At 39.0% G+C, this 23756-nt stretch overlaps 1 protein-coding gene across 1 annotated transcript in view; it reads right to left on the reverse strand.

The window, feature by feature from the left end:
- Positions 1 to 23756, reverse strand: part of PSMA1 (proteasome (prosome, macropain) subunit, alpha type, 1) — a 128544-nt gene that overhangs the window by 84734 nt on the left and 20054 nt on the right. The window contains exon 2 of the mRNA XM_011956254.1: positions 13218 to 13403. Within this exon, the coding sequence (XP_011811644.1) occupies positions 13218 to 13238 (21 nt within the window). The 5' untranslated portion in view covers positions 13239 to 13403. The remainder of the gene's footprint in view (positions 1 to 13217; positions 13404 to 23756) is intronic.

The following is a 23756-nucleotide window of genomic DNA, read 5'->3' on the forward strand; positions in this document are numbered from 1 at the left end:
TTTTTATTTTATTTCTATTTTATTTTTTATTATACTTTAAGTTCTAGGGTACATGTGCACAACGTGCAGGTTTGTTACATATGTATACATGGGCCATGTTGATGTGCTACACCCATTAACTTGTCATTTATATTAAGTATATCTCTTAATATTATTCCTCCCCACTCCTCCCACCCCACAACAGGCCCCAGTGTGTGATATTCTCCTTCCTGTGTCCAAGTGTCCTCATTGTTCAATTCTCACCTATGAGTGAGAACGTGTGGTGTTTGGTTTTTTGTCCTTGTGATAGTTTGCTGAGAATGATGGTTTCCAGCTTCATCCATGTCCCTACAAAAGACATGAACTCATCCTTTTTTATGGCTGCATAGCATTCCATGGTGTATATGTCTTAATCCTGAGTTCTAATTTGATTGCACTGTGGTCTGAGAGACAGTTTGCTATAATTTCTGTTCTTTTACAGAATTGCTGTAATTCTGCAAAAGAACAGAAATTTCTTTTACAGAATTAGAAATTCTGTATTTTACAGAACTAGAAAAGAGCAGAAAATTGCTGAGGAGTGCTTTACTTCCAAGTATATGGTCAATTTTGGAATAAGTGTGATGTGGTGCTAAGAAGAATGTGTATTCTATTGATTTGGGGTGGAGAGTTCTGTAGATGTCTATTAGGTCTGTTTGGTGCAGAGGTATGTTCAATTCCTGGATATCCTTGTTAAGTTTCTGTCTTGTTGATCTCTCTAATGTTGACAGTGGGGTGTTAAAGTCTCCCATTATTACTGTATGGGAATCTAAGTCTCTTTGTAGGTCTCTAAGGACTTGCTTTATGAATTTGAGTGCTCCTGTATTGAGTGCATATATATTTAGGATAGCTAGCTCTTCTTGTTGAATTGATTCCTTTACCATTATGTAATAGCCTTCTTTGTCTCTTTTGATCTTTGTTGGTTTAAAATCTGTTTTATCAGAGACTAGGACTGCAACCCCTGCTTTTTTTCGTTTTCCATTTGCTTGGTAGATCTTCCTCCATCACTTTATTTTGAGCCTATGTGTGTCTCTGCACATGAAATGGGTCTCCTGAATACAGCACACTGATGGGTCTTGACTCTATCCAATTTGCCAGTCTGTGTCTTTTTATTGGAGTATTTAGCCCATTTGCATTTAAGGTTAATATTGTTATGTGTGAATTTGATCCTGTCAGTATGATGTTAGCTGGTTATTTTGCTCATTAGTTGATGCAATTTCTTCTTAGCATCGATGGTCTTTACAATTTGGCATGGTTTTGCAGTAGCTGGTACCGGTTGTTCCTTTCCATGTTTAGTGCTTCCTTCAGGAGCTCTTGTTAAGGCAGACCTGGTGGTGACAAAATCTCTCAGCATTTGCTTGTCTGTAAAGGATTTTATTTCTTCTTCACTTATGAAGCTCAGTTTGGCTGGATATGAAATTCTGGGTTGAAAATTCTTTTGTTTAAGAATGTTGAATATTGGCCCCCATTCTCTTCTGGCTTGTAGAGTTTCTGCTGAGAGATACGCTGTTAGTCTGATGGGCTTCCCTTTGTGGGTAACCCGACCTTTCTCTCTGGCTGCCCTAACATTTTTTCCTTCATTTCAACTTTGGTGAATCTGACAATTATGTGTCTTGGGGTTGCTCTTCTCAAGGATTATGTTTGTGGCATTCTTATATTTCCTGAATTTGAATGTTAGCCTGCCTTGCTAGGTTGGAGAAGTTCTGCTGGATACTATCCTGCAGAGTGTTTTCCAACTTGTTTCCATTCTCTCCATCACTTTCAGGTACACCAATCAGACGTAGATTTTGTCTTTTCATATAGTCCCATATTTCTTGGAGGTTTTGTTCATTTCTTTTTACTCTTTTTTCTCTAACCTTGTTTTCTCACTTTATTTCATTAATTTGATCTTCAATAACTGATACCCTTTCTTCCACTTGTTTGAATTGGCTATTGAAGCTTGTGCATGCGTCACGAAGTTCTCATACCATGGTTTTCAGCTCCATCAGGTCATTTAAGGTCTTCTCTACACTGTTTATTCTAGTTAGCCATTAGTCTAATTTTTTTTTCAAGGTTTTTAGCTTCCTTGAGATGGGTTTGAACATCCTCCTTTAGCTCTGAGAAGTTTGTTATTACTGACTTTCTGAAGCCTGCTTCTGTCAACTCATCAAAGTCATTCTCCATCCAGCTTTGTTCCATTGCTGGTGAGGAGCTGCATTCCTTTGGAGGGGAAGAGGTGCTCTGATTTTTAGAATTTTCAGCTTTTCTGCTCTGGTTTCTCCCCATCTTTGTGGTTTTGTCTACCTTTGGTCTTTGATGTTGATGACCTACAGATGACCTTTTTGTTGATGTTATGCTATTCCTTTCTGTTTGTTAGTTTTCTTTCTAACAGTCAGGTCCCTCAGGGGCAGGTCTGTTGGAGTTTGCCGGAGTTCCACTCCAGACCCTATTTGCCTGGGTATCACCAGCAGAGGCTGCAGAACAGCAAATATTGCTGCCTGATCCTTCCTCTGGAAGCTTCATCCCAGGGGGCAGACGCCTATATGAGGTGTCTGTCGGCCCCTACTGGGAGGTGTCTCCCAGTTAGGTTATACAGGGGTCAGGGACCCACTTGAGGATGCAGTCTGTCCGTTCACAGAGTTCAAACGCCATGCTGGGAGAACCACTGCTCTCTGCAGAGCTATCAGACAGGGATGTTTTAAGTCTGCAGAAGTTGTCTGCTGCCATTTGTTCAGCCATGCCCTGCCCACAGAGGTGAAGTCTAGACGCAGTAGGCCTTGTTGAGCTGCATGGGCTCCACTCAGTTTGAGTTTCCCACCACTTTTTTTTTACCTACTCAAGCCTCAGCCATGGTGGATGCCCTTCCCTGAGCCAGGCTGCTGTCTCGCAGATCGATCTCAGACTGCTGTGCTAGCAGTGAGCAAGGCTCTGTGGGCGTGGGAGCTGCTGAGCCAGGAACAGAAGAGAATCTCCTTGTCTGCTGGTTGCTAAGACCTTGAGAACAGCACAATATTTGATTGGGAGTGTCCCATTTTTCCAGGTAGTCTGTCATGGCTTCCCTTGGCTAGGAAAGGGAAACCCCCAATCCCTTGTGCTTCCCAGGTGAGGTGATGCCCCACCCTGTTTCTGCTCATCCTCCATGGGCTGCACCCAGTGTCCAACCAGTCCCAATGAGATTCACCAGGTACCTCAGTTGGAAATGCAGAAATCACCCATCTTCTGCGTTGATCCCACTGGGAGCTGCAGACAGGAGCTGTTCTTATTTGGCCATCTTGGAATGCCCCAACATTTCTTTATTTCTGGCTTTCACATTGGCATTCTTTCCCACTTTTGTGTAGTTCCAATTTTTTGTTTAGTATTATTATGTGTTTTTTTTTAAACCAAATATCTTAGAAGTACTATTAAAGAAATTAAATTTTAGATAGGGAAACAAATCATTCATTCCCAGTAAATAGCATTATGTCATGCATTATTCCATTTTAGAAATTCAGCTTTGACTCTCTATTTCAGGTGATTGCCAGTTTGCTATTTCAGGAGTAAGGAGCCAAACATCAGTTACACAAGCAACTTGCATGAGGTCTTGCAACACAAATGGGTCAGTGCTGACTCAAGGGTGCTGCCTAAATTGAGGGGAGTGGGACTTGTGTTGGAAACAAACAAGAAAGGAGTAGCTGACAGATCAATGGTGTAATACTGGAGTAAAAATCCCCAAACTACTACAACCAAGGATTTTAGGGATTCTTTCCTGTTTCTAAACTATGTTCTAGCCTCCTGGATGCCCAGCTACATAACTATACCTGGGTCTGGGATGAAATTTGCACTTGAAACCAACCAAAGGCTGCTGTTCTTCCACCTCAAAACACAAATCTAGCTACTTGCATTATTGCCTGAAAGCCTCTAGATATGGCCTGGAGAAGATGTAAACCCTCTCAGACTCAAGTCTCTTGAGCTGGTGACTCTGGGTGAATGGAGGCTTAATACAAATAGAGCAAGGGGTTCTTCATGATCACATAATCCTGTCTACATGCTCACTTTGGGGAAAATCAGGATGCCATGGGCTTCAGAATCAGAGTTTAAGAGATTTATAGATGCCTTAACAAGCAAAAGTGAACACCCCTACTCCCGACTCCATGAACTTGCTCAGGTAACTTGTCCGAGGCCACATATCTAGTGAGTGCAAGAATGAGATTAAAATCCAAGTTGTCTAACCCTCAATACCTATGCACATAACCATTTTGCTAAATGAGAATTCTGTCAAGGTCCATGCCAAATAACTTCACGCATGAGAAAATCTTGTGAAGGGCTTACTGTCAGAAAAAGGTAATGAGATCGCTGTTTACCCGCACCCTTCACCATTCTCCACCTTTCACGTCTACCCAAAATGTAGTCAATCCTCTCACTCACTACTTAGAGTCCACACTGGTTCCTCACTATATATTCATGAGTTCATACTTCACACCCAGCACAGCACACATGCATCAGTGGGTCCTAGCTCCGGTTCAGTAGAACCACCTATAATGGCACATCTATTTTTTAGATCCCTCCCATTAGAGCAAGAGGATCCAGCAGGATGGAGAAACTCACGAACACTAAACTACAACTGGAGAGGGAGTTTCAGTTATGTGATAGAGACAGTTTTCCAGAACTAGACTCTTGGGCAAAACTGTCTTGGCAATGAAAAGGCTGAGCTATCACCAAGCTTTTTGGGAGGAGCAAAGAAAACTGTCTCATTTATCACCACCTCTTTGGGACATTTGTTTGGGGGAAAAGAGTGCCCTTGACCTGGCACATTCATTGGGCAGAGCACTCTGTGTCAGGCTTTCTAGCTCCTTTTAGACTTTCAGAGGTATGAAAAAATCATACTAATAGAAACTTATTTCTGTATATGTATATATTATTTTTCTTGTAATTTTATAGTCTACAAAGTGTATGAAATTTGACCTTTTTTTGATGGGAAGAGTAGAAAGTCAGGCTCATAATCTTGGAGTAGCCTTTTGGAAGGTACTAAAAATGGCTGTTGGTGGTGATAAAGTTTAAATAAAACTTGGATGTGCAAGACAAGAGGCTGCAGGTACTGGTCTAAAGAGCAGGTAAATATATAGAGAAAGGCAGAACCCAGCCTGCATTGAGTGCTAGCTGAATTTACACTGAAAGCAGGAACAAAGATGGTAAGTGTTTCTCATGGATTAGGTGTGGGCTCGGCAGATGAGAGCCAGCCTGGAGCCATTTCAGATTTCACCTGAGTTCTGCTCAGAAAGATCAAGTGACCCCAATAGAAGATGGGTTCACCTGATTTCCACTGCTATGGGGGGATACATAAGTAACCAGTTGAAGGTCAATGCTTCACCCACACTATAGACCGTTTGATGTGGGGGCTTCCAATGTACCCATGAAAGCAACTGTGAGAAGAATCGTCGGCTTGGAACATCAGCCAGAAAGAGCTGGATTTAAATATTTGCCACAGCTAGAGGTAACCAGTGCCAAATTACATTGGTGACAGTCAGGTAAGACATTTCTTGCTCCCTCTTATTCCTCTCACTGTTTTAACCCTGGAGGATCCAGAGGTAGCCTGATGGTGAGTAAGGAAGGATAAGTAATTCACCAGGTAGGGAAAGAGAGATGAAGCCAGCTAAGCACCCCTCTCCCACTGTAAGCACTTTGTTAAGGGGAAAAATTTTAAATGAAATTTTGAACTTTGACTCTTACACTTAAATTACTGAACTTTTAGTTAACAAAAGAGGACTATCCATATGACAAGATGTAATCAGACAACTTTATTATCTAGGAGTGATCTGCTCTGGATTTCTCTCAAGCAAAGGACCACTTCCTCAAAATGGGCAGTGAGGAGAGGCGGAAAAGTTGTTTTTTTTATTGCACTTTGAGTCCACTAACTCAAAGTGCTTGGGTGTGTGTCATAGTGTTTTGTGCTGAATTTTCTGTTATTTGCAAGGGTTCTAATACCATACAAAATATTCCATGTATAGACTAAACATCAAATATTTCCAGCTAATTATTCAAGTAAGACAAAGATGGAAATTATTAGGCATACTAAAAGCAGCAAATATTTGGTTTCAGTAAATTCTTATTGGACTTAAGCTGGCTGACTGTTTAATTACGAATTCAAGAAACAAATTAAGTATTTACACAAAGTGCAGAAATGTAGTGACAGGAAAAACAGATCAATAAAATTATGAATCGAGAATCAATATCAAGAAATATTCCAGGAATTCAAATGCAAAGCAAAGTTTTAATTCCATAGCTCTGGTGACAGGGATACAGCTTGTGGCTTGATTCCTTTACAAGAGAAAAAAGACTGATGCTGAACTCTCTTTTGAGAAAGTTAGCATATAATCATCTGTTGGATTCCTACAAAATACTCTGAAAATCACTCTTAGCAAACTCTTCCCACCATTAAAATACATTTCCTCTACTAAATGTCCTTTCCAGTAAGCTGAGAGAGATAGAGTTTGAAGTAAATATTCGTATTCATATTCATTCTTAGCTCACTGCAGCCTCCAACTCCTGGGTTCAAGTGATTCTCCTGCCTCAGCCTCCTGAGTAGCTGGGATTCCAGGCATATGTTACCATACCTGGCTAACTTTTTTTTGTATTTTCATTAGAGACAGGGTTTCACCATGTTGCCCAGGCTGATCTTGAACCACTGACCTCAAGTGATCCACCCACCTCCGCCTCCCAAAGTGTTGGGATTACAGATGTGAGCTGCCGTGCCCAGCCTAATTCTACTTTCTTGACTGGTTATGTTCTGTAGAATATATGTGACATCTCTATATTCAGCCCTTCCTAGGGCCCCAATGCAAAGATAAAAATATTTGGGGTACATTCAATTTTAGTCCATTCCTTGTAATATGCTAGAGGTCATATGAGAAAATAAGGTAGTTAGAAGTTAGATTTTTCTTGAAATCACCTCTTTTAAAAAATTAATTATTTTCAACGTTTTTGAGTTAGAGGTACATGTACAGGTTTGTTACCTGAATATATTACGTGATGCTGAGGTTTGGGGTACGAATAATCCCATCATCCAGGTAAGGAGTATAGTGCCTAATAGTTTTTCAACCCTTGCCCCCTTCCCTCCTTCCTTCCTCTGGTAATTCCTGGAGTCTACTGCTGCCATCTTTATGTCCATAAGTACCCAATGTTTAACTCCTACTTATAAGTGAGAACGTGTGGTATTCGGTTTTCTCTTCTTGTGTTAATTTGCTTAGGATAATGACATCTAATTGCTGCAAAGAACATGAGTTCATCCTTTTTATGGCTGTATAGTATTCCATGGGTTATATGTACCACATTTTCTTTATCCAATCCACCACCGATGGGTGTCTAGGTTGATTTCACGTCTTCGCTATTGTGAATAGTGCTGTGATGAACATGAGAATACATGTGCATTTTTGGTAGAAGAATTTATTTTCTTTTGGATATATACCTAGTAATGGGATTGCTAGGTTGAATAATAGTTCTGCTTTAAGTTCTTTGAAAAATCTCCAACTGCTTTCCACAGTGGCTGAACTAATTCGCATTCCCATCAACAGTGTATAAGTGTTCCATTTTCTCTGAAGCCTTGCCAGCAGCTGTTGTTTTTTGACTTTTAATAATAGCCATTATGACTGGTGTGAGATGGTATCTCACTGCAGTTTTGATTTGCATTTTTCTGAGGATTAGTGATGTGGAGCATCTTTTCATGTTTCCCAGCCACTTCTGTGTCCCCTGTTGGGAAGTGTCTGTTCATGTTTTTTTTGTCCATTAATTTTTTTATTTTTTTTGAGACAGAGTCTCACTCTGTCACCCAGGTTGGAATACAGTGGCATGATCTTGGCTCATTGCAGCCTCAGTCTCCCAGGTTCAAGTGATCCTCCCACCTCAGCCTCCCAAGTAGCTAGGACTACAGGCATGCAATACCATGCCTGGTGCTAATTTTGTTTATTTTTTGTAGAGACAGGGTCTCACTATGTTGCCCAGGCTGGTCTCAAACTCCTGGAATCAAGCAATTCTCCTGCCTCAGCCTCCCAAAGTGCTGGGATTATAGGCGTGAGTTACTGTGCCTGGCTTCTTTTGCCTATTTTAATTAGGGTTATTTGTTTTTTGCTTGTTCAATTGTTTAAGTTCCATATAGATTCTGGATATCAGACTTTTATTGGATTCATAATTCACAAATATTTTCTCCCAATGTGTAGGTTGTCTGTTTACTCTGTTGATAGTTTATTTTGCTATGCAGAATCTCTTTAGTTTAATTAGGTGCCACTTGTCAATTTTTGCTTTTGCTGTAATTGCTTTTGAGAACTTGTCATAAATTCTTTCCCAAGGCCAATGTCTAGAATGGCATTTCCTTGATTTTCTTCTAGAATTCTTCTAGTTTGTGGTCTTAATTTACATTTTTAATCCATCTTGAGTTAATTTCTATATATGGTAAAATGTAGAGGCTCAGTTTCATTGCCCTGCATGTGGCTAGCCAACTCTCCCTGCACAATTTATTGAACAGACAGTCCTTTCCCCATTGCTTATTTTTGTCAATTTTGTTGAAGATTACATGGCTATAAGTGTGCAGCTTTATTTCTGGATTCTCTTTTCCGTTCCATTGGTCTATGTGTTTCTGTACCAGTACCATGCTGTTTTGGTTACTGTAGCTTTATAGCATAGTTGGAAGTTGGTAAATGAAATCACCTTTTCTCAGGATTATCACCTGGGCCCAGGGAGGTCAAGGCTGCAGTGAGCTATGATCACACTGCTGCACTCCAATCTAAGCTACAGAGTGAGACACTGTCTGAATGAAAAAGAAAAAAAAAAAGGAAATAATCTGCTTTGAAATGTTTGTCAAGACGCTCAGGGAGAGATTCCAAATGTAACAATTTAATAGTTTAAAAACTTTAAAAATCCAGGATAAATAAATGCAGGCTTACAGTACCAAACCTTATCAACACTACTGATGTATTCAGTAATTGGATGTTTCTAATTCATGTGCATCAAAAGCCTTTATCATGAAACAGAGCTATGAAAAGAAATGGCAAAATTAAAAAGCAGAGAGGCTAAGGACTTTTTCTTGAGTTCTAATTCTGACACTTATTAGCTGTATAATCTTGTAGAAGTTGATATACCTGTTTTCTGCTAGGTAAAAAGGGAATATAGTACCTTCTCTCCATTGGAATTCTGAATCAATTATAAGACAAAAAGGAAAAAATAAATAGCAGTCACAACATCACCTGATAAACTGCTAAAGGCTAGAATTGAGGATGTGGCTTAGATGTGTAGGAATAATAGGTTTACTGACACATAGCGCCACACATAAAGACCAGCTGGACCTGCTAGTCTCCCTGTGCATGAGCCTGCCCCTGTAAAATATATGATATAGAGGAACGGAATAGAGTGCATGCTCTCTGTGGATATTATGTTAAAATGAAGGAGGAAGGAGCCGAGATGAGCACTTGTAAAATTCTTCTTCCAAACTTATCAATAAGGAAAGTCACTAGTGTTTCCCTGGGGAGAAGTGACAGAGGTTGGCAGAGAGCAGACAGGGGTATTCTGCCAGTGAAGCTCTTTCCACAAGGAAAGAAACACTGGAGTAGAGGGACAGTTTTAGCCCTGAACATTTCCCAGACTCTAATTCTCTTAATACACTGGGCTTGACCATTTAGCCTATATTTCATTAAGCTGTAGTTATCCTCTTGTGGAGAAGCGATCCACAGACAATCAAGATAGTTCTATTCTTACTATTCTATTCATAAGACTGATCTCCTAACACTAATTGTGATCCTCTGTGGGTCTTCCTGGTACTGTCCAGGGTTGCTTCTGACCACAGAATGCTCTGAAATAGGCCAGATTAATACATTACATAAAATAACTTGTAGGCAACATTGTACCCGTGGCTGAAAATCAATTTCCCACCCCAGACGATATCTAGCCAAGTTGTCCTATTACATAGTATGTAACTTTGGGTCCACTGAGAAGCAGATGCCAAGAAAAGATGAGAAATGGAAGAGATTTATTGGATGGGGGAGCAGGTGAAGACAGGGAATGCCTCCAAAGCATGGTGGAGGTCTGACATCTGTGCAAGAAGAGAGGGTAGAATCTTAGATTGCAATGCAGCAGTTCTTAGAAAGGTTAAACCTGGCTGATGGAGAATCCTTCAGCCAAAATTCCTTGTTGGAAGAGTTCTATTTCACTGGAATGGGCATGTTTTAGTACCCTAGTCATCTTCAGTCATTGGTAGAAGCAGCTAGTAGGAAGTGTGGCCTCAGTGTGAACATGATGATGAGTCCAGAGGCCATCAGTCCATTATGATCCTCACAGCAGGAAGTGTGAGCAGTGGATTTTCGTGGATGTAACATGTATATAGCCCATCAGAAGTTCCACAATGGCACTGAATGACAGCGTAAAAATACCCCAATAATAGTATATAACAAGGCAGGCACAGTGGCTCATGCCTGTAATCCTAGTACTTTGGGAGGCTGAGGTGGAAGGATCACTGAGGCCAGGAGTTTCAGACCAACTTGGGCAACATGGTGAGACTTCAGCTCTATAAAAAATTTTAAAATTGGCCAAGCTTGCTGGCATGTGCCTGTAGTTCTAGCTGCTTGAGAGACTGAGGCAGGAGGATCTCTTGAGCTCCGGTGTTGGAGGCTGCAGTGAGCTATGAGCCTGGGTGTACTTAAGCCTGGGTCATAGAGCGAGACCCTGTCTCTATTATATATATATTATATGATTATATATGTTAACAATATATAATTATATAAATATAAAGCAAGATCCTGTCTCTATTTTATACATGTAAAATATACATGATTATATACATTCTTCCAAACTTATCAATAAGGAAAGTCACTAGTGTTTCCCTGGGGGAGGAGTGAGAGAGGTTAGCAGAGAACAGACAGGAGTATTGTGCCAGTGAAGCTCTTTCCACAAGGAAAGAAACACTGGAGAAGAGGGAAGGTTTTAGCCTTAATATATAAAGAATTATATATTTTAACATAAAAAATCATATATAATATAAAAGTATACATATTATGTATAAAATATATAAAATAATAAGATGCTTCACATCTGAATATAGACTTCTTCCTATTATCAAATTCCAGGGAGAAATTACAATAAAAAAATTAGATTCCCTTGCAAGTTAAGTCTAAATAAGTTAAAGCCCAAAGAGATTAAAGTCCTAAATGAAATTCTTTTGACTTTATGAGTTAAAGTTTAAAAAATTGAAGTCCAAAACTTGTCTTTCCTTATTTCTTACTCTACTCAGTCTTGGACAAGAGAAGGCAGATGTGCTCATTTCCCTCAGCAGCGTAGTTCCTAGGATGGATGCAGTTCCTTCAAGAACTCAGAATTTGTTTTCATGATCCCCACTTAATAAAATAAAGTCCAAAGAATTCCTAGAACATACTGAAATTATAAGAGTTCTAGCTCAGTCACTATGCAATTTGGAAAGCAAGCTAATCCCTAGATTATAATGCTGACAATATAGGATATATGGCTCCAGATCACATCACTTGGTGAGTCCAAAGACCATATCAAAGTTATCTGCATAACGATAGGTGGATGGAGATAATCCAGGCGTGTCTCATCAGGATTCATTCACTCATACGGCAAATAATTACTAAATGCCTACTATGTGTCAGGAGATATTCTAGCAGCTAATAAAATAGACAAAGATTCTTGCCTTCATGGAGCAAAATTGCATTCTTTTGGGGAAGACCTTTTTAAAATAAGATAATTAAATATTTAATGTATTAGTGACATAATAAGGAGAAAAAAATAAAAGAATGGAGTTTTGAGATGTTGAGAGGGGATTAGAATTTTAGCTAGGAGAGCCAGGGAGACTATTTTGAATAAAAACCTAGAGGATGTTAAAGAGCAAGCCATGTGCCTATGTAGTCAGTGATGATTTTAGGGTGGAGGAAATAGCAAATGCAAAAACAGGAGGCAGGAGTACTCCTGGAGGGTTTAAGAAACAGCAAGGAATCCTATGTGGCTGGAGTGCAGTGAGCAAGGTGAAGAGTGATGAGATGAGATCAGGGGGACACAGAGGGCAGACCATGTAGTGCTCACTCTGATGAGATAGGAAGCCAGTGCAGGGTACAGAGGAGAGTACTGACTTGAATTAACAAGATCACCTGGATGCTCTGCTGAGAAGAGACTCTAAAAGGTAAGTGCAGCAGCAGGAAGACCATTTAGGAAACTGTTGCAATAATCTAAAGAAGACATGATTGTGGCTTGGACCAAAGTGATAGCAGGGGAGGTGACAAATGGTTGTGTTTCTGGATACAGTCTGGTGGCAGTCACAGCCAATTTTCAGGAGTCAGGAAATTGTGAGCTTAAACTCAGTTGGGAGAAATTAGCCATCAAGAAGGTAATCTTTTACTTCCAATATCAGAGGAAGAGCTACTTCTGCATACTATCTGCTTTCTCAGAGAGCAGCATTTGCAACACTTTTGGCTTCTATAAAAGTTTTAAAATCTTCATATGATGGCAGCCCCAATTAATACGTTTTACTTAAAGTGCCTTTCCTTTATAACATATTCAAATCCTCTTAATTTCTATTTTCCCATTGAGTCTCATGTTTCTGGCACCTCATGCTGATAAGAGTGGGGCTGTGTCTAGTGACACAACTTCTGTGAAGTCTTATGAACAGGTATCTCAATCCTGTGCCACAGAGGCTATTGCCTGTACCTCTTGCTATGGCCTAAGACTTGCCTCCTGCTTCCTACTATTGTAATCACCCTCAGCAGAGATGTGAATTAAAGCTGCTTTGGAAACAAGTACTCCTTTCAGTCTAGTGAGTGTCTATACCTATGTCACGTACTACGTAAGACCTTGTCTTGTCCTCACTTTGAATGTCACAAGCCTTGAGTGGCATTTCTTTCAGTTACATTTTTTTCTCTGCAGGAAAGGGTTAAGCCTCTAGTGTTATATATCCCTTCTTTGTCCCATGACTATTTTTCAGAAAGGCTCATTTGATTTTATGATAATTCACCTTGTAACTTAGGTTAATCCCTTCTTTTTGTGTCTATGGCAAGGCTGGTATGATTTGCTGGATTTGAGCATCTTCTTTCCTTTGCTTTCTTACATAGATATTTTTCTTTTTTTCTCTTTTTGTTTTCTAACCTAGAGATGCATTTTTCTCACATATTTCTCTAGGTTTTGTTTTGTGGGGTCTCACACAGTGAGATGTGAAATCTATGCATTCCGTGTTTACCAAAAAACAAAGATATTCTCACCTTCACCTTGCTGAGCTGCATAACATTTCCAAGAGACAGTCACCTAGTAGACCAACATCCAACGCAGGTCTGGATTTGACTTGTCATTGTCTTTTCCCAACCTTGCAGGGCCAAGGCCTTTACCACTCTGCTACTGGCCTTGCTGACAGCTGACCATGAATACATGCTTTTTGCAGGGTGGAATATCTGAAAGACAATGAAGAAGGGAAAAGGAACATGAGTCATATTAGATCTTCATCATACATCCTGTTCCTCATCTCAAACTCATCAAACTCTCTTCTCCTGTCCTGGGGGTTAGTAAGTAGATACAGGCCAGGCGAGTTACTCTAATGGATGTTTCCCCATGTGGAGGGAAATATCAAAAGCGAGGAATAAGTGCCTCCCCATGAAAGTATGTAAGATACTTAGCACAGTGCTTAAAATGAGGTTAGAACTCAACAAATTTTAACTATTATTTAGCAAAAGAATTGAAAAGTTGAGATGAAAATTAGCTATGTTCTATGCATAGCTAAAGTGGAAAAGTATAAATAGTAGAGATAGGGCAACAAAACAAATTCTACAATGATGGATTTTTTGTTTCTCAGTTTTTAGAGTAAAACTCTATGCCGTAAACTGTCCTTAAAATCATCTACGAATACAACCTGTCTCGGGTATGGAACCGGCCTCTTGACAAAGGAATACTGTTAGGTTAGGTATGTACTTTTTTCTTGGATCTCAGGACCACAGAAATGGGTTAATCCTAATCTTTGGTTATGACACATACTCCTCACTAGATTGTTCCTTCCTTTCTTCCTTTTTCCCACCCTCCCTTCCATGCTCTCTCTCTTCTCTCCTTCTCTCCCCTTCTGGTCTGCCATCTTTCCAACTTTGTCTCTTTTCAAGGGAGTCTCATAACATTGATACCTTATTTTGAGTGGAATAGAACTTTAGGATTCTCCAGCCTCTACCCTCTTCCTTTCCCAGGCAATTGTCTTTATTTGTGCTGAGTTTGGAGTTGGAATAAACACTGAAAGTGACAGACTTGCCACATCTGGAGGAAAAAACAGCTGTTTTCCTGCTTTCCCCTAAAATTCTAAGTGCATCCCTAAAGCTGAAAGGAAGTGCATGGTTTTGACTCAAACTTTGCCCTGTTTGCCAGCCCCAGGGAGTCTTGGTTGAGGTAGGGGGAATGTAACAAAATCTGACAACAGACGAGCATGATGTGGTGTGAAGTTTTATTATGAAACTTATGTGTAGTTCTGCTTTTCACCCAGTTGTGTCATAGAAAAACAAAACATTCATTTCAGTTTTTGCTAACCATGTGTTTAGAAGAGCAGAAATATATAATTTGTGTTTAAATATTATGTACTGTAACATACAATTCTCATAAGATGTCGAAATTGTATTATGTATTGATTCATAAGTCAGTTTTAAACTATTTCCTTACTTTCCTTCAATTGTAAGTACGATCATATATGTATTATTGTGTATTATATCATATATCTATATAAAATATATACATTTAAGACAGGAAAGACATTTAATTATCATATAAGCAGTTTATCTGCATTAAAGAAACATTAGATAATACAGAAAATTAGAAAGGAAAAAATGTATAGAGCAGTTTCATAATTCATTCTACTGGCAACTGATACTGTGCTAGGTGAAAAGAAAAATACGTAGATGACTAGGACATAGACTATACCCTCTAGGAAAGAGATATAAATGAAATATTTTTGAAATATTCAACAGAAATTTAAAATTTGTCAAGCATTTTTAGTATCCTCTGTATCTTCCTGTAACCTTTAACTTAGTCATTTAGAGTAGGCTCTGTTTACCCAGAGATCATATGATCCACGGGTGACTGGGCCTGGTCATAATTTAACTTTAGGTCCAGTCCTCTTTAGACCATGTGTCTATACTTTCTTCCTTAGAAAGGGCAGGAGTTAGGAAGAAATCTTCCCATTTATTTTGTGGGCCGGGTGGGCTGGGCAGATGAGTGATAAAAGATGCAGTGTTGACTGTACCCATTGAAGACATAGAACTACATCAAGATAGAGGTAGGGAAGGAACATGGTTATGCAGTGTATTAATGACTCATTCCAAATTTCACTGGATGGACAACCATGAAAACAGAACATTTTTTATAAAGTTATTTTGAATCGAGAGTTTTAACAAATAAAGTCTGTAATAAAGTCAATAATTTAAAATAAAGTAATAAGATCAATAATTTTAAATAGCTTTAGTAAGTCACATATTGGTCATGTATAAAGTTAGGAGTTAAAAATAATTTTTTTAAAAAATTGAGATGGAGTCTTTTTCCAGGGAGGCAGTGGTTGCAGTGAGCTGAGATGGTGCCCAGGCTGGACTGCAGTGGCACTGTCTCGGCTCACTGCAACCTCCGCCTCTCAGGTTCAAGTGATTCTCGTGTCTCAGCTTCCCAAGTAGCTGGGATTACAGGTGTGCACTACCACGCCCAGCTAAATTTTTTGTATTTTTAGTAGAGACGGGGTTTCACCATGTTGGCCAGTCTGATCTAAAACATTAGACCTCAGGTAATCTGCCCACCTTGGCCTCTCAAAGTGCTGGGATTATAGGCGTGAGCACTGTGCCCGGCCAAAAATCAATTGGTTCTACTGTGCCTCATTATGTGGTATTAAGGACAGACTTCCATTGGTTTCAGATAATCAGAACTGTATTTCTGAGATTTCAAAATAATTATGCAGTAAACTACACAAAAGAAGTAAAGTAGTGAAACCCTATAGCTACGCTCATTTTACACAGCAAAGAACTGGAACAGTATTTCAGTTCTTTTTAAGTAAGGTGGTTGAGGCCTCTGCACACAAAGGAGAAACAGGCAGTTGTCTAAATAATTCTGGCATCTTCCACAAATGAAACAAAAGTAGACTATTTGTAATACTCTCTTGATTATAGTTTTTCATACATTTATATATGAATATCAAATTTATAACAAAATCAAAATTACTTTATCACACTCTGCTGCTTTCATTTATCCTTCTAGCTATCCATTCATCCAGTAAATATTTATATTGAACTTACTATGAAGAAAACAACTCTGCTTGTCACAGTATTATCAAATGTCTCAGTTGAAGAACAATTGCATGTCACTGGGATATGGGTTTAAATAATAAAACGAAGCTTTTATGGAAAATTTGGATATTATTTACAAAATAAACAAGTTTTAAATATAACAAGCAAACAGTATTCAGTTTTAAAAACTGAGGGTTTTTTTTAAAAGAATACTCCTAAACTACTATGCAATTCTGAGTTATGAGTTTCTATTATTAACAAACAGATGAAAAACTCTTCCCTAGTAAGACGTGTCATCAGTGGATTTATTTCTAACTCTGTGGTTTATTTCATTATATGATGAGTAACATTTTTTCCTTTGTTAGTTACAGAGGTTGAGAAAAATTTGGTGAGTATGTTTCACATAGGCTAAAAAAAAAAAAAAAACCAAAACAATGAATTGTTCTTCTCCAGACTGTATATCTGGCTCCTAGATCTCTCTTCTGAGTCCTGGCCTTCTATTATTCATTGCCAACTAGATATTTCTGTTAGTGATCCATAGGCACAATAAACTTAGTACTCAGAAAGATGAAATCTATGCAGTCTCACACAAAGCTACTCTGCTTGAATTTTCTCTCCTAATTAATAGTACCACCATAGATCTAGTTTCTCAAGCTAGAAATTTGATTCTTATCTAGAGCCTGTCTTTTTTTGCATTCCTCATAGTTACTAGGTCATCCAGTTCTGTTCATTAAATCTTCAGAAAATGCCCAGAATCTTTGCTTCCTTATCACTGCCACTGCTTTAGTGTCATTCACCTTTATCTTGCTTGGACTATGGCAAAGATCCCCAAATGATCTTCCTGCTTCTAGTCTTTCAGTACTCTAGTCCATCCTTTACACTGCCATTAGAAGAATCTTTTAACTTAACTATGCTCATGTCACTCTCTTTCTCTGAAAGCTTCTGAGTGGATCCTCATTAACTACAGGATCGAGTCTAGTCATTTTAGCATGGCATTTAAGAGCCTTTGTCAGTCTGATCCTAACTTTTCTTTTCAGACCCATCTCTCTAGAAGTATCATGTGCTTCTGCCAAATGGGATTGCTTGTCTGAATATATACCCCATGCAAGTTCTTTTGTATATCTACGAGATATTGACAATGCTATCCTTTTGCTTAAAATGTCTTACTTCTCTATTTGGTAAACCCCTACTTATCCTTCAGTGCCTATCTCAAATACAACCTCCTTTAAAAGGTCTTATTTGAAATCCTAAGAAAGTGTTAGTCCCAGGCCGGGCGCGGTGGCTCAAGCCTGTAATCCCAGCACTTTGGGAGGCCGAGACGGGCGGATCACGAGGTCAGGAGATCGAGACCATCCTGGCTAACACGGTGAAACTCCGTCTCTACTAAAAATACAAAAAACTAGCCGGGCGAGGTGGCGGGTGCCTGTAGTCCCAGCTACTCGGGAGGCTGAGGCAGGAGAATGGCGTAAACCCGGGAGGCGGAGCTTGCAGTGAGCTGAGATAGCCCGGGCGACAGAGCGAGACTCCATCTCAAAAAAAAAAAAAAAAAAAAAAGAAAGTGTTAGTCCCTTCGATTCTGTGCTGGGTTGTTCTTTGCTGGCCAGTTGAGATCCCCTCTCCAACATTCTCTACTTGCTCTGCGTCCTCAGAGGTTGACCTCTTCGGATGACAGTAACAGGTTTCCTTGTCCTCTGACTTTCTGGTAGATTTGAACAGTGGAACACACTGAAAGAAACTCAGAGGACGTAAAAGTATGATTGTAATATTTCCCTACATCCCTCTCTTCCAGGCCTTGCATTGGCAGGGGCTGGATTAACTGAAACAGAGTTCCTGTGAGGTAGCTCTCTCCTATAGCTTTCTTTCTGAAGTTTGGTAATAGCTCTTTCCCTTTGTCTCTTCAGGCCTAGGAGTAGGAGCAATTTTCACTGTTGATGCTTTACTATCCTTAATTGCCTATACTTTTGTAAATAACTTCCTTATTAAACTCTCTTTAATCACTCCTTTTCAGTATGCCATCTGTTTCCTGTCCTGACTGGTCCACTTCTGTGGTACCATTTAGATCTCTTTTAAACTATACTTAATATACTGTATTCCAATTGTTTTTGCCTACCTGTTTGTTTCCCTCATTGAATTCCTGAAAGGCAGATCTGAATCCAGGGAAAGAATCATTGTGACTAGGTGGGAAAGAGCCTTCCCTTCCTAGGAGGGTTTTGCAAAGACCACAGTAGGACACACAGAGGCCAGAGCAAGAGGGGATCTCTGGAATGTGCAGATAACCTGAGGGACATGGGATTAATCTTTGAGAATCAAGTAAAGAGCTGCTGCCTGCCTTACCCATGAAAATCAGAGGCGTCAACCTCAAACCAATTTGGGCTAAAGTCTGAGATGCTTCGCCTGGCATTTGGCACTCACTGATACAATCTTCCAAATTTCATCAGGTAAAGAGCCAAGAACTATAAACAAAAGGGCAACGACTGTAAGAACTGTGTAAGATTTCTTAAACTTCCCTAACTATTGGAGGTGAGAGTTGGAGGATCCCAATACAGTTTTCTTTTCGTTTCTTTTTTTTTTTTTTGAGACAGAGTCTTGCTCTGTCACACAGGCTGGAGTGTGAGGTGCCATCTCGGCTCACTGCAACCTTCACCTCCCAGGCTCAAGCTATTCTTGTTCCTCAGCCTCTGAGTAGCTGTGATTACAGCCAAGCACTACCATGCCCGGCTAATTTTTATACTTTTAGTAGGGATGGGGGTCTCACCATGTTGGCCAGGCTGTTCTCAAACTCCTGACCTTAAATGATCTGCCTGTCTAGGCCTTCCAAAGTGCTAAGACTACAGGTGTGAGCCACTGTGCCTGATCAGATCCCAATAAATATTAATAGCACTTCTTCCTGCTTGAGTTTTCAACAAATTGAGAAATAAGATTACAATAGATAAAGGTTAAAATAATAACAATAGTAATGATAGCTCAAATGACTGGAGCACTTATTTTGTAACAGGCACTGTTCTATGTGTTTTATACATGTTAACTCACTTAATCCTCACATAATCCTATGAGTAGATACTATTAGCCCTATTTTGTAGGTGAAGAAATTGAAGCCCTGGGGAGGTTAAGTAACTTACCCAAAGTCTCGTGGCTATTATTAAGTAGCAAACTCAGGGTATGAACTAGTTTGGCTCCCGAGTCTATGCACCTAACCACTACATTATATTGCCTCTTGAGAAATAACACATTTAGTACAGATTAAACTGATGGTGGAGAATGTAGTTTTTATCTATGAACAAAAGGGATTCCTAATAGTGAACCCCTACTCACAGACAATGCTGGACTTCTCCAGGCTTCCTTACGTGAAGCCAGTCTCTGAAAAACATAGGGCATGGAAGAACAGAAGTTATCTTCTTTTCAGGCTGCCTGCTGAGAGTAGGTGCTGAGGGAGGGAATAAGGGGCTTGTGTTGCACGCTCACTTTCTTTTTTCATACTAATCAATCAGATTATGTAATTTCTCCTCCTCTGGGAAGGAAAGAGTCGAGGGGTGGACAAAGTTTAGGGAATACCATACTAGTGGAATCTTCTTCATCTGGAAGGAAACACCAAAAATTGGGAAGGGATATTTCCCCCAATGTAGCATTCCTATATTTATTACTGTTAATTTCTTTTTTTAGTTCTCAATATCAATGCTACATTGTACTATAATCATTTGCTTGTCTGTTTCTACCTCCCTCTTCCTTCTTCAACTATGTGATTCTTAACAGCAGAAATTTTTTTCTATTAATCTGTGTTTCTCCAGTGACTGGCACAGGGTAAGCACTCAATAATTGCTTGTTAAATGAAAGAATGAATAAATAGACATTTCTCTTTAATTCTGAGAGAATACAGAAGTAAGAATTTAATACACATTAAGACTGTTAGCTCAGAAATAGGTTAGCTGCTTCAGAAATTCAGCTACTTGGTTTGAGTTCATCTTCAGCCTCTTTATTGTCTTTTATTTTTAAATATACATACAGGGGGTTAACAAGTGAACTGTTCAAGCTGAAAGCTTCTTACTGTTACTGCTGCTATGACTCACGGCTTTACTGAAACTGAAATCAGGAAAGGTGTAAGGAACAACACAGCCTGGCAGCTCGGCACATACCTTGATTATTCCTTGCCTAGGAGAGAGAAGTACAGTGTGGAGGACATGGGCTTTGGTGTCAACCTGGTTTCGAAAATCCATTTTGCAACTTACTGGCCAGATTATGTTTGTAGCACAGAAACTATGTTCTAGTAGTTCTTAGGCAATCTCCTTCTGTGAGGGCATCATTTGCTTTTCAGAAAGATTCCCATTTGACCGCTTTTATGGAATTACTCATGCTCTAGCCTATGGCCTCCTTTTCCATTTTTGAAATCTGCCTGCTTTATCTTCTAGACATCAGATTCTGCTGTCTGACAGCATGTGACTATTGAGAAATGTGATTATTCCTCTGACTTCTTTAATTTATCCTGCTTTTCTAGTTTGTGATTGTATCTCAATTAACTATTTCCTTAGTTACTTATTGACTTAATGGAATCCAGCTTCATTGACATAATTTGTGAACTTTGGCTACCACTAACATCTGTTTGAACCAAGTAGCCTGTCAAATTGCCCTGATATGTTTATTGCCTCTTCTAGAACTGCAGACGCTTACTATCAGTGGTCACTTCAAAAATGAATCAGTTATTTTAGCCTCTCAGTAGAGTTATCCAAATGTAATACATGTTTCCTTGACCAATCAAGCCTGTATGTTTTATACCTGGTAACACATATTTCTGGGAATACTACATGGAATTATCCAAATCCTAAGCATCTAAAGAAATGGTCATTTATAAACCAGGACACAAAAATTAGTATTTGAAAGACCTCACCAATGCCTGGTTTTCCAAAACTGAACTCTCACTGCATTACATTACAACCAAACGACAACTTGTTGTCAACTGGCTTCCATTTATTATTCCTTTCATGGTCCTACTATTCCAATGAGTCAAGTTCATTATTTTTTTCAAAGTTTGATTCACAAATTCAGAAACTATTCCCTGAAGGATACTAAAGAGTAAGTAACAGTGACATTTGCTCACATTTGTGTATGATTTTGCAGTTTATAAAGTATTTTTGAATCCATTTTCTCACTGGATTTAAGTTCTGTAACAGATGATCTTATACAGGCATATCTTTAAACTACTAGAATAATAATTCTTGGGTTGATATTTTTGACATGCTGGAATATTTCTGCCTCCACAGCCATTGTTCATTCATTCATTAATTCCTTCATCTAACATGTATTGACTCTCCCTTTTTATTAAGCACTGTGCTAGAAATTCTGGAAAAAGCTGAATAAACATGGTCCTTACATTTAAGCCAGGGAGAAAGACTTAAAATTAATCAACAAAAATATGATTTTAAAATACTGTAATATAGGCTGGGTGTGGAGGTTTACACCTGTGATCCCAGCACTTTGGGAGGTGGAGGCAAGCAGATTGGTTGAGTTCAGGAGTTCAAGACCAGCCCAGGCAACACGGCAAAAACTTGTCTCTACAAAAAATTAAAAAAATTAGCCGAGTGTGGTGGTGCATGCCTGTGGTCCCAGCTACTTGGGAAGCTGAAGTGGGGGAGCCAGGAGATCGAGGCTTCAGTGAGTTGAGATAGTGCCACTGAACTCCAACCTGGGTGACAGAGACAGACCCTGTCTCAAAAAAAAAAAAAAATCTGTAATATAGATTCATACTGCATAAAGAGCTAAAAGAATACACCAAGAGGAGAGGTTAATTCTGACTTAAACCTAGGGTGACTCAGCTTCAAAGAAGAGGTAATTATAAAGAAAAACAAGTAAAAGCCTGAAGCAAATTAAGATTAATTTAAATTCATTTAAGTGTTTTTTATATACATAATAGACTAATTGTTTTCCTTGAGTGTATGGGGACAGTATAACAGGAGGAAGAGTTGTGATGTCTAACAGGCAAAATAGGATGTCATAATTTCAAACAGGTTAGAAATCACTCTCTTAGTACCCTAGAAGTTTAAACACTGGATTACTCAGACCTTGTTATGTGTAATTTCTAGGTGATGAGTACTGGGAAAAATTTGTGCCAAATCAGCATAACTAAAGGTCTTTAATAGCAATAACTTACTTATCTTTACTGTAATAATCATGAAAAGGTGACTATATGACATCAGAACCTAGATAAGTATTTCCCACTTCATAAGTTAGGGCATTTTAAGTTGTATTTTTTAAGGATATTGAGCAAACACTTTTAATTCTCATGCACCTAACAGTAAGGACAACAGTGATTGGCTTTCTTCTTGGTTATAAACACTTGTGTGTGTGTGTGTGTGTGTGTGTGTGTGTGTGTGTGTGTGTGTGTGTGTGTGTGTGTGTGTGTGTATGTGTAATGGAGTATGTGTGTGTGGTGTATATGTGTGGTGTGTGTGTGTATGTGTATGTTTAAAGGATGTTTTTAGCATTATAACATACCTCAAAGCTCTACTTGAGTTCTTTTTAAAAGGACAATTACAACAGAAGAAGAACAAACAGGATTTCCTCTATAACTAATATTGACTTAACTTTATAGGGTCCTAAGCCTGAACTCCTCTGTTTATTCATGAAACAGATCCAGGCTATTGGTCCATTTGAATTTATTTCCAAACTTCACAGTTCAGACTGTACAGCCAGTTTAACTCTTGGCTTCTCAGGTGACTTGACTTGCAAGGGTTATAGAAAAGACCACAGCAGTGTTGTGATGTTGCAAAAGAAACCCATGACCTGGCCCACAGCCCAGTAGACTAGAGTCCCTCAGCAAAAGAGAGTTTCCACTGTTTATACTTGGGAATTACCCCTGGTTTAGTCTTTGTCTCAAACCATCTGGATGTCAAAAGTTCTAATAAGCAACTGACTTACTGGAGGAATACATTCAATCTAGTGATTCTATTCTGGAAGGCTCTGTAAAGACAGAGATACTGGCAATAAAGAAGCAAAGCAATTTCCTAAGTTTTGAGGTCATCTAAACCTAGTTGTGAGACAGTATATTGATAACAGAGTGGCCACTGGAAATTCTTCATAGTAGTTCAACTTTTTTTGTAGATGAAAGAATCCATGTTTAGATCTTGTCCAATAACCCACTTCCCAGCTTTCTTAAAAGTAGCAAGTGTGGATTCTTTCCTAGAGACCCTGAAATTATTTCACAGCTCTCATTGTGAAAATTGTTGGGAAAGTTTTATGAGACTTGGGGTTTCCTGAGAGTTATCAAGATCATTTTAAATTTGACCACAAAGCTAATGTCAGAGAATAGTAGCTTTAAGGCCTCTCAAAGTATTGTACAAGAAAAAATATTCTTTTTTTCTAATGAAGAGTAGGGTATGTCCTGTTACTATACCTTTTCATTTTCCTGTATTAGCTGGTTCATTGACCTATGTCAGAGATGAAAACTGAGTGTACTTTTAATTTATTTTTATATGGACATAGTCATTTAGGTAATGGAAAGAAAACACAATTTTTGTGGAA

This window comes from Colobus angolensis, unplaced genomic scaffold (assembly GCF_000951035.1).
Source record: "Colobus angolensis palliatus isolate OR3802 unplaced genomic scaffold, Cang.pa_1.0 Scaffold412, whole genome shotgun sequence".
NCBI classification, from domain to species: Eukaryota; Metazoa; Chordata; class Mammalia; order Primates; family Cercopithecidae; genus Colobus; species Colobus angolensis.